General features: G+C 40.4%; 1 protein-coding gene and 1 long non-coding RNA gene across 4 annotated transcripts in view; one reads left to right on the top strand and one right to left on the bottom strand.

Annotated features, from left to right (window-relative positions):
- LOC142049261 (ras GTPase-activating protein 1-like) overlaps positions 1 to 12,370 on the bottom strand; it is a 132,659-nt gene that overhangs the window by 61,560 nt on the left and 58,729 nt on the right. For both annotated transcript variants that reach the window (XM_075076768.1, XM_075076769.1), the window contains exon 8: positions 11,991 to 12,141. In XM_075076768.1, the coding sequence (XP_074932869.1) occupies positions 11,991 to 12,141 (151 nt within the window). The remainder of the gene's footprint in view (positions 1 to 11,990; positions 12,142 to 12,370) is intronic.
- The window catches only part of LOC142049262 (uncharacterized), a 363,337-nt gene that overhangs the window by 296,713 nt on the left and 54,254 nt on the right, over positions 1 to 12,370 (top strand). The window lies entirely within an intron of this gene.

Genomic DNA, 12,370 nt, shown 5'->3' with positions numbered 1-12,370 from the left:
CTAATACATTGAAGTCAAGAAAATTCACGGAACTGTACTCATAATGTATTAATTCTAAACTCCACAGAATATTTTCAATCAGTTGTTGAAAATGCCTGTATTAGGTCTGGCTGGGATGAAGTTAACTTTCGTCATAGCAGCCCTCATAGTGCTGTGCTCTGTATTTGTAGCTAGAACCTGTTGATAACAAACTAGTTTTGGTTACTGCTGAGCAGTGCTCCCACAGAATCAAGGCTGCCTCTCCAACCCCACTCCTCAAAGGCCAGCAGGCTGGGGGTAGGCAAGAGGTTGGGAGGGGACATAGCCAGGACAGCTGACCTAAACTGACCAGAGAGATATTCCATACGTAGTGTTCAGCAATAAAATCTAAGAGAAAGGAGGAGAGGAGGAGGGCATTCGTTATTAAGGCGTTTGTCTTCCAAAGCAACCACTACGCATACTGAGGCCCTACATCCCAGGAAGTGACTGGACATTGCCTGCTGATGGAAAGTAGAGAATAAATCTTTTTGTTTTCCTTTGCTTCTGTGTGCAGCCTTTGCTTTCTTTAATAAGCTGCCTTTATCTTGACCCATGAGTTTTTCACCTTATTTTCTCCCCCTGTCCCACTGAGGAGGGGGGAGTGAAAGAGCAGCTTGGTGAGTACCTGGTGGCCAGCCAAGGTCAACCCACCACAATGCCAAATGAGTACACTACCTTTTCCACATTCAAGTAACACATGCATTTCCCAGCTCTCCAACCAGGCTGAAAATTGCTATTTTACTGGCAATAATTTTCAAAGTCCTAGAGTAACTAGGGAAGGGGAATGAGAGGTACTTCAAACTGTGCAAAACAATTTCTTTCTAGGAAGACAGGAGTGGGAAACAAAAAAGTTTTGTAACATCGATTACGTAGATTATACTTCAAAATCACTGAGCTATCATGTTAAATTAACCACCTAGTCAGTAACACTCCTCTAAGGGGGAAGTTTGCATTCTAATTACCAGAATAAGGTTTAAACTGTATTTTAAAGGATCAGGAAAGAAGTAGTGACAGATGCAAGCTAAAATTCAATGTATCTTTGAGTTGCTCTTATTTTTGCAGTTATTGAAAGTTACATTGTAATAAAGAGAAATAATGTTAACATCAACACAGATGAATCATTCACATACAAAATATCAACCTGAAAATAAAGAACTAAGTAATTAAGTGGAGAACAAAAAAATACTTTATGTGTTTTCTCACTTTATATATACTGTTAGTTGTGTGTGCAAACATAATCAATAGGGCACATGTAATGTGATCCTTGGCCTATTACAGTTGGGTAAAATTTAGTCCAAAGGAAAGATATCGGATACTATAGAAATGATCATAAAAACATGTAAATAAAACAACAGAAAGACATCTTTGCTTTTTCTCTATCTCATTCTTCTAAAGCTATGAACTAGTGTATGCTTGTTAAGTCAATGAATCTTCCAACAAACATTTTTATTTTTCTGATTTGTAAAGTGACTTGAATTTCTCAGTATTACTAAAAATCAAATAAATTTCAATTTTTATTGCTAAGCAATATGCATATTCCATTTTCTCCATTAAAATTTAAGCTTTACCACACTGTATAAAATAATCACTTGTATTTTGCATGTTGAACAGCTATTGCCAACATCTTGTTATGAGGGCAATCAATAATAAAGCACCTTTATATAATATTTTCCTCATTCATCAAATCAAGAATACCTTGACTGCCAATGTCTCCTCTCCTTCCTTAGTTAAAAAACCAGGAGTCATCCCTCAACATAAGAAGCAATTGCCTGATTTCTTCCAATTTTGTAAAATGAGCTGAAGAACTGAGTTCTTTTTGAAAACTCATTTTGGAGTTAGAGTACCATATAGACTAAGACTTTATGCCTTGATGGAGTGATTAAGGGTTTTTTCTTTAGCTCTCTTCTCCTCTGCACAAATTCAACTCGGATGGTCATTGTATATTGTCTTACCACTAAAGCAGCCCAAATGGCTGAACAAGCCAAACACTGCAAACAGAAAGATACCACATATCTTCAAACACACTTGAGAATGAATTTGCAAGTGACATGTAAAATGTAAAGCATTAAATCAGATTGACCACAAAAAGAATCTATGGGACAGGAAAAAAAGGGTTTATAACTTTTTTCAGTGTCTGATGGCAACAAAGTCCTACTTACACAAAATACATCAATGAAGATATAAATAAGTATGACTTAAAAAAAAATGGTTAAACTTGGTTTGATATAGAGAAATAAAGATGAATCTCAATACCACATTGCAGTTACTTTAGTAAATTTAAGATGTTTAGCATAGGGATTATTAGGCTGTCAGATCCTAGCAACCCGAATAATTTTAAAAGTACCTCATCATCATGAGCAGTATCACTCTTTTAATATGTAAGGTGAGTTAAGAGTTATTCCAACTGCTGACATTTCAAATACAGTAAAGAAACCAGAAAGCAGAACACTACTCTATACATCATTAAATTTTAAAGTTTTATTTCCCAGATAGTCTGTATATCCAGAAATAGGACTGGAAGTTTGTGGGATATCTGTTAATTCCTCACCCAAACAAAAACATTTAGTAGGACTCATAATGCAATTAGACAAACGGCACATCAACATTCTGGAATGGGTATTCTTATCTTATCAACCCAAAAATATGGTTTGTACACGGGTCGAGCTGTTAGCTAACATAATTATTAAAGGCAGAGGAAGGATTCGGGAGTTATCAGGACAAGAGCCCACAACGATATTTATGCCTATAGCACAGAGCTATTTGGACTGGCTCTTAGCGACCTCAGAGACAATCCAAATCGCTCTTGCCGAGTATCCAGGTACGGTTACTAATAATTATCCATCAGCAAAAATTTTATCCCTATTGCAAAACCAGGAATTTGAGGAAATCCCTCGCAGGTCAGAAGTCCCAGTGGAAGGACTCACAGTATTCACCGATGCTGGAAGGAAATCAAAACGAGCTGCTATTGCTTGGCACAGCAACAACCAGTGGCATCATCAGCTTCTTACAGGGAGCGCCACAGACTCTTTGCAGACACGCGAACTGAGAGCAGTCTTGTGGGTTTTTCAACGCTGGCCTGACGACCCTTTAAATGTAGTTTCGGACCCACTCTATGTGGTGGGAACGGTACAGCGCTTGGAACGCGCCATGATCAAAACTCTAAAAAATAACACCTTATATATATTATTGATGCAGCTTTTGTTTTTGTTGAATCAACACAGAAAAACCTATTTTGTGACACACATTCGCAGCCATCAGTTTAATCAAGGCTTGTCTATCGGAAATAACGTAGCAGACAAGCTAGTCGCTACTGCTTGGAAAAATCACAATGTCAACCTGTTTGAGCAGGCCCGTTTGTCTCATGAATTTTTACATCAATCCGCAAAGGTGTTAGCAAAACAGTTTAACTTAAAGCTGTCAGATGCCCGAGGCATCATGCAATCGTGTCCAGCTTGCCAAAAACTGGGATTTGGTCTGGGTCTTGGGGTAAATCCTCGGGGCTTAGGAGCCTTGCAGTTATGGCAAATGGATGTCACTCATATTACAGAATTTGGGTGTCAAAAATATGTGCATGTCAGTATTGATACTTATTCCCATGCATTGTGGGCCACTGCTCAAACAGGAGAATCAGCCAAACATGTGAAGCATATGCATGCGGCCATTGCTGCTTTAGGAACTCCTCAGGAAGTAAAAACAGATAATGGCCCTGCATATATTTCACAAACATTCAAACGCTTTTGCCAATTGTGGGGCATTCGCAGAGTAACTGGCATACCCCACTCCCCTACAGGACAGGCCATTGTGGAACGTGCACATGCTACCTTGAAATCGCTGTTGCAAAAACAAAAAGGGGGCGAACTGGCTCTTTCTGAACATCTTGCAAAAGCGATTTACGTTCTAAACTATTTGAGGCTAACAGGAGACCGTGACTCTCCTCCAATTGTAATTCACCATCTGCCATTGCAATCTGGACTGCAAAAAGCTGACTCGGTAAAAGTACAGTATCGAGATTTAAAAACTGGGGAATGGAAGGGTCCTGCAGAAGTAAAAATGACCGGTCGAGGTTATGTTTGTGTTTTGACAGATGAAGGTCCACGGTGGGTGCCTAGCTGCTGGGTGAAACCATGGAGAGAAGATCTGGGACAGCAATGGTCATTGCCCTGAAGCATTTCCTCCTATCATTCCTCTCCATTGTTGATCTCGGCCACTTCTGGATTTCGTATGAACCTTACAGATAACTCCAATTCAATTTACCAGCTACTAGATCGACTTAAGAAACTAACCAATGAGTTAAAAGCTAGCTCTCTAGGCCTTGATTCATGGTTAACTGGGTTAGGTATCTCAGGATGGGTAAGAGATTTAATTACCCACGGGCTTGTCTTATTATTAGGATTATTATTAACTGTGCTAATATTAGGATGTGTCTTTAAGTGTTTCATGAAAACAGTAGAGCGCATGATGACTGGAGCCTGGATTGCTCAAAAACAAAAAGGGGGATTTGTGGGATATCTGGAAAGCAAAGGACACGTAGTGAACAATCCAGGCTCAGACTGCGCGGACTTAATCTGCCTGGGAACAAGAAGGCCTCAAGGATGTTGCGAGTTAAAACCAATGTATGTAGCTATTAATAACAGCTGTGATTTTGTATTTCCCAAGGCTTACAAAGCGGCATGGTACGAACTTACTGTGGGAACGTGTGGGATGGCATTACGCCTTCCTGATAAGTTGCATTCCAAGATTGGCCACAGGTGCTACTCTGTCAACAGGGGCCGCATCCCATACCACTGGCGGGAGTGTCTCGTTACAGGGTAGCAAAACAAGGCGGGAGTTGCCGATGCTGCTAGTAGCTATCCTTGGGATAAAGCCCAAGGCCGTGCTTACCAACTAATAATAGTCTTGTATATAATAAACAGTAGAGGCTTGTGTGTGATAAGGTGGTTGCAGAGCTATATTAACCGCGCTGTGTCTGTAATAAACTGGCATTTGCTTGATCATATTGGTTGTGTGTGGTGTCCGTGACTTCCGCGTCAGCAGAAGTTCCACAACCTAAATAAGCAATACTATGTCTCTGCCTATGTTCCAAAAGCAAACACAGGGAGCGTTTTCCTCAATCTTCCTAGCAATGGGGAGAGGCTTTGGAAGAAACAGATGTGCCCAAGACATCAATACCTGGCTCCAGGACTGGTGACTCCACTAGAACTTGGGTTGCAATAACCATGGAAGAGTCTCTGAGACACAAGGCATGCTGAAGCCTGACAGAATCCACCTGTCCCAATGGGGGAAACACAGCTTTGCTCATAAGCAGGCAGGACTGATTGAGAGGGCATTAAACTAGACTCGATGGGGGAAGGGGATACCAACAGGATTGCAGTAGGTGAGCCAAGGGTTGTCATGGCATCACCTGAAGGTGGCAATGCTAGTGGGAACATTTACACTGCTCCTGGGAGCACTGAGGAGCACATCTGAAATGATTCTCCACCAATGCATGCAGTATGAGAAACAAATAGGATTAAGTGGAAGTGTTGGTCACTTCCAGGAGCTATGATGTCATTGGTATTGGTGAGACTTGGTGGGAACAGGTCCCACAACTGGAGTGCTGGGATGGAGGGCTGGAGGCTGTTCAGAAGGGATAGGCAGGGCAGGCGAGGTGGAGGAGTTGCACCATATGTAAGAGAGAGGTGTGACTGTACAGCCCTTACAGTTAGAGGTGATGTGGTTGAGTGCCTCTGGGTGAGGATTAGGGGGATGAAAAACAAAGGAGATGGGTGCCTACTACCAATCGCCCAGCCACGATGTTAGTACTGATGAGTTATTCTACAGGCAATTAGGAGAAATCTCTGGATCGGTAGCCCTTGTCCTTATGGGAGATTTCAACTTCCCAGGCATCAACTGGGAATATCATACTGCTGTGACAAGCAAGTCTGGGAAATTCCTGAAGTTTGTGGAAGATAACTTCTTGTCACAAGCACTCAGTGAGCCAACTAGGAAAGATGCCCTCCTAGACTTGTCATTTGTGAATAGAGAAGGACTCATGGGAGATGTGAGGGTAGGTGGCTGTCTTGGCCACAGTGATCACAAAATAGTTGAGTTTAAAATTTTTGGTGTAATGAGAAAAAAGGTCAGCAGAGTTGCTACCCTGGAGCTCAAGAGAGCAAACTATAAGCTATTCAGGGAGCTAGTTAGCAATGCCCCTTGAGAATCTGCTTTTGAGGGCTTAGGGGTCCATGAGAGCTCGTCAGTCTTTAAAAACCACCTTTTAGAAGCACAGGATCAGGCAAATCCCCTGTGTCACAAGTCAAGCAAGCAGGGCAGAAGACCAGCTTGGCTGAATGGGGAATTCCCTCGTGGAACTCAAGAGGAAAAAGAAATGGTATTATCTCTGGAAGCCAGGTGAGGCTTTGCAGGAAGATTACAGAGCTGTGGTTCATGTATGCAAGGAGAAGACACAAAAGGCCAAAGCTCCATTAGAGTTGAAACTGGCCAGTGTTGTGTCAGACGACAAGAAAGGCTTTTTAAAGTACATTAATAGCAAGAGGACGTCTAAAGAAAACATTGGACCGATACTTGCTGAAGATGGTCACCTGGCTAATAGGGATGAAGAAAAAGCAGAGGCATTCAATGCTTTTTTTCTTCCCCTCAGTCTTTAATAATACTGATAGACCTTGGGCCGCCCGGTGCCCTGAGTCAGAGGACCACGAGTGTGGGAACAGTAGCGGCTTTCCATTTGTGGACACTGAAATGGTAAGGGACCAGCTGTATCAGCTGAATGTTCTCAAGTCCATGGGGCCTGATGGAGTACTGAAGGACTTAGCAGATGTTACAGCAGGACCCATCTCAAGCATCTTCCCAAGGTCTTGGGAGTCTGGGGAGGTCCCTGCTGACTGGAAGCTAGCCAACATTATTCCGATTTACAAGAAGGGTACGAGGGAAGACCCAGGAAACTACAGACCTGTTAGTCTAACCTCAGTACCTGAAAAAATTATGGAGAAGATAATTCTGGAGGCTACTGAAAGGCATTTAAAGAACAATGCGATCATCAGGCACAGTCAACGTGGGTTCACAAAAGGAAAGTCCTCTTTAACTAATCTGATATCCTTCTACAATAAGGTCACCAGCCTAAGTGGGTGAAGGGAAGGCAGCGGATGTAGTTTTTCTGGATTTTAGTAAGGCTTTTGATACTGTGCCTCACAGCATCCTTCTGGACAAGTTGCCCAACTGTGAGATGAGCAGGTACACGGCGCGCTGGGTGAAGAACTGGCTGAAGGTCAGAGCTCAAAGGGTTGTAGTGAATGGGGCTACATCTGGCTGACAACCAGTAACCAGTGGTTTTCCTCACGGTTCAGTTCTAGTGCCTGTTCAATATTTTTACCAGTGATCTGGATGCAGGAGTGGAATGCACCATTAGCAAGTTTGCTGATGATACTGAACAGGGAGGTGCTGTTGACTCTCTTGAGGGAAAAGAGGCCTTACAGAGGGATCTATATAAATTGGAGCATTAGGCAATCATCAGTGGCATGAAATTTAACAATAAGAAATGCCAGATTCTGTACCTGGCATGGAGTAATGCCAGGCACAAGGATAAATTGGGGGAGGAGAGGCTGGAGAGTAATCCTGCAGAAAGGGATCTGGGGGTGCTGCCTGACAGAAGGCTCAATATGAGTCAGCAGTGTGCCCTGGCAGCCAAGAGGGCAAACCGCATCCTGGGGGTTCATCAAACACAGCATAACCATTCAGTCAAATGAGGTGGTTATCCTACTGTATTTAGTATTGGTGCAGCCTCACCTTGAGTACTGTGTGCAGTTCTGGGCCCCATGTTAAGGTACTTGAATGCATCCAAGCAGAGGGCAACAAAGCTGGTGAAAGGGCTGGAAGGAATGTCCTATGAAGAGCAACTAAGGACTCTGGGTTTGTCTAGTTTGGAGAAAAGGAGGCTGAGGGGTGACCTCATCGCTCTCTACAGCTTCCTGAGGAGGGGAAGTGGAGAGGGAGGTGCTGATCTCTTCTCCCTGGTATCCAGTGACAGGACGTGTGGGAATGGCTCAAAGCTGTGCCAGGGGAGGTTCAGAGCAGACATTAGGAAGCATTTCTTTACCAAGAGGGTGGTCAAACACTGGAACAGGCTTCCTAGAGAGGTGGTCAATGCCCCATGCCTGTGTGTGGACAATGCCCTTAGTAATATGCTTTAACTTTTGGTCAGCCCAGGACTAGATGATCATTTTAAGTCCCTTCCAACTGGAACTATCCTAAATTTAAAAAAAAAAGGCAAACAAACAACAAAACCCAAACAAACAGAACAACCACATACCAACACACCCCCACCAAAACCACAAAAAAAGTAACATCGGGAAAGAAAAAGCCACCCCCAAAAAACCAAACCAAACCAAAATACCAGAAAAAAAACCACACCAAACTGTAAAACATGCAAGTTATTCACAGAGTAGTTGAGATTGGAAGGGACATCCGAGTTCATCTAGTTCAAGTCCCTATTTCAAAGTGGGGTTAACAATAAAATACTGCTTAGGACCCTGTTCAGTCATCTTTTGAGTATCTCTAAGGATGGAGACTCTACAACCTCTTTGGGCACCCTCTTCCAGTGTTCAATCACCCTCAAAGTAGGAGAGAAAAAAAAAAAAAAGTGGTTTGTGTTCAGATGGAATTTTCTGTATTTCAGTTTGTGCCCACTGCCTCTTTTTCTTTCACTGGCCTCCACTAAAAAGAGTCTGTCTCTCTCTCCTTTGCTCCCTCCCATCAGGTATTTATACACAGTGAATCACAGAATCACAGTGATAAGATTCCCTGCCCCTTCTCTTCTCAAAGCTGAACAGTCCCAGCTCTCTCTACCTGTCCTCATATGAGAGATACTCTAATCCCTTCATCATCTTCATGGCCCTTTGCCTACAACACCTGGACTCAATATTCCCAAGCAGTCTCCCATCCAAGTACTAACTGGGCCCAATGCTGCTTAGCTTCTGAGATGAGATTAAATAGAGCATGTTCAGGATGGTGTGGCCTATAAGTAAGCATATGTTTTCTGTTTGTGATTTCATGACACACTGTTAGTAAAATCACCTGCCCCCCCCAACAGACTTTGCCAATTTTTACATGAAAAAGTAGATATTACTCCAGTAGTCACCTACCTTATCCATAGAATAAACAGAAAGATCACACAAGTTATGAGCCTTACTGGAGTCCATGGGAAAATACTATTTCATTATATAATCAAAATAATTCACTTAATATGTATATAACATTTCCTATATATAAGGATCTTCAAATAGACAACTAAAAGACTACAGATTGGCTGTTTTGTAGAGATGATATACGTATAAGAAATAATGATAGCAGACCTCCATATGAGAGAGTGTAAATACAGTCTGTTAGTTATACTCATCAATAGAATTTTTAAGCAACTTATATACAGAATGGTGGGAGAACACACAAAGGGAAAAGGTTAGTGGAAATAGTAGTCTTCCTACGCATCACAGAACACTAGATTCTGGAGATGTGCCCAGGAATTTTTCCCCATGATCACCCAGAATAATTTTGGCTTGCTTTCGGAATATAGGCAGAGACGTAGCATTGCTTATATAAGTTGCAGACCTTCCAGTCCCATGTCTGGATATTCAAATTACCTGGGAAATAAAACAGTAGTCAAATTTTGAGTTGGTTTCCTTACTATTCTTCAGGCTCTTACTTTTGTATGGAAAATCTTGGTCTATAATTTAAGTGACTATAACTGTAATCAATACTCTGCAAACAAAGAACAGATTGGCTTTATTTTATAATTTTCTTTAATCCCACTTACAATCACTAAAACAGCAAGAGAAGAATATTAAAAGAAACAACACTACTACCAAGGATGATTCTTTTAAAGTTCCAGTCTAATAACTAGTATCAAATTTAAAACAGATACCTTCAGACCTTTTAAAGAAATAGCTTATTATTTAAAAAAAAAAAATCAATGAAAACTGTTTAACAGATGGATTTAAACAAGCAGCACTTCTTCAACCTCTAGTTTTTCACCTTGAAGACAAATTCTACATTTTCAAGTAAGTTATAAAGAAGAAAAACAGATGTTCTCTCTGCCCCAAGAAATGCTCATAAATAATTTCATTATCTTGCATAAATTCATACTTCCTACGCTTCTGTTCTGGATTCAATGCTGTTTGATGCTTTTCAGCCACTTCTGATTGCTCCATACAACAATCCACCTTAGTCTTCATATATTTAAAGACTTACTCCTTCCAGCGTCCATTACAAATAAACCAGTACAAGAATTAAAAAGCCCACAGAAAGTTATTCCTTCTTTCCTGCTTCTTATTTATTGCCCTCTGCAGTAGATCTTATGGTAAATAATTTGGGGCATTTACCACCTTCATTTTGCATTCTTATTATCTTGGATTACATACCATTTGAACTTCCAAGAAGTTTATCAACTTTCAGTAAATACTAACTTGGACAGAATTTGAGCCTAGGGGTATATTAGTAATTCCAAAAAAAAATCAACTAAAGTAGAAGTCTTTCAAAGCCAAGCAGATCTCTTTCACCAAGGAGGATCTTTGCAACCTAGGTACCAAAGTATTCAAAAATCCCTCTAAAAGCATATTATCATAACTTAGTGATGCTTAATCTTTTAATCTTGTTTTTCCATCCAATATCAAGGAAAGAATCTTCTCTAGGTAAATGTATTTTATATATACACTTCAAGTGAATCATCCAGCAGTGGGAAATTAATTTCTTAAAGTAATAACTTATTGCAGCAAGCTTCTGGAGTTATTAGTCTCAAATGGCTTTGCAACATTTGATAGTATAAGACTTCCACTAATTCGCTAATTAGTTTGATATCATCTAAGGTATGGGCTTTTAGCCTATCATCCTCCTAATAAGCCATGTAACTAGAGAATGGGCAAAAGAAGATTTACCTTCATCAAAGGCTGACACTGCAGCTAGCTTGATTTTCAATGAGGATGTCTGGAGGCCAGACTGATTAGTGTAGAAGGTACTCAAGCAGCCTGTGTGTGGGATATACATAGGTTAATAAGGTTCCAATTGCTTAGTCTCAAACCATTGTCCATTTGAAATCATATGAAGAAGTCCACTGAACTTCTTAGGAGACCTCAACATTTTCCCAGACACACCAGCTGCTGGATCTCTACCCACTCAGAAGCCAAGCTGGAAATGGGAGAAATTCTCTATTGGGATGAAGAATGCCCTGGTTCTAGGTGAACATATCTGGAAAATTTCTGATTATGTGACAGGCAATGGCCTCAATTAAGAGAGAAAGGTGAGTTTTCACTACTGAGAAGTCTTGATAACCTTATTCATAGAGTTGTCACAGATTCAAGGATGGAGCTGTATCAATAGCTTCTCCCATGAAAAGGAAAACTTTTCTCTTGTCATTTCTTTTTATACATATTATCATATTTTTATACCCATGGCAAAACAAACCCATCCCAAGTTTCATCACTCTAAATGAATTGATCTGCACTTCCGACCAAAGTATCATTCACATGTTCTAAGGTGATTTAATGAATTTTTCAACAATGAAAATAGTTTTTCCCTTTCTTGTCAATACCCATTTCTATTATTTATACTTTAAAATCTGTACTGAATGTCTCTGATAAAAATAACATTTTTATTTTCCCCTTTCATATACACAAAACTCCCTCTTATAAATAGTAGCTTCCAAGACAACACAGCATTCTCCTAATTACAAGTCATAATCCAATTTATAGGGTTGAAGAAAATAATTTACAGAAGGAGAAAAATACTTCAAAAGAAACAAGTTACACTTAAGCTTTTGAAGGCTTAGATCATGCTTAGTTACAACCAACTACTAAGCAAGTTAATGAAAACTCTTAGTATATTCTTAAGAAATACTGAAATCTTATGATCATATCAGTAAGCTATCAGCAATATGCTATACAAATTCTTTAAAGAAGTATAAGATACACACAACTATTAAAACTTACCTATTATAATATCTGCCTCCCATCATAAACTGATTGCTTGATGTTGGACATATTTTAAAACGCTGAATATTTTCAGTGGTCCGAAAGTAAAGTGAATAATCACCAGGTGTATTATCTGAAGGCCTCACAAGAAAACTGCACACCTGACCAACTGAAAAAATATCATAATACAGTGTTATTCACCGTTACTTATCTTATTGTCATTTATGAGCTCTTATCAAAGCTCTTTCTGTAGAAATTAGCAAGAATTGCACACTTAAAGGAGAAAGCCTGATGTAAGATCCAACAGCAATCCCCATTCTTCACCCAAATGGGATGAAGTAGTACTAAACTGCCAAAGTTAATGTAAAATAATTTGGCTGTAGCTGACAACCTATCCC

The sequence above is a fragment of the Phalacrocorax aristotelis genome, chromosome W (genome assembly GCF_949628215.1).
Source record: "Phalacrocorax aristotelis chromosome W, bGulAri2.1, whole genome shotgun sequence".
Taxonomy (NCBI): Eukaryota; Metazoa; Chordata; class Aves; order Suliformes; family Phalacrocoracidae; genus Phalacrocorax; species Phalacrocorax aristotelis.
This window is presented reverse-complemented; position numbering and strand designations above follow the sequence as displayed.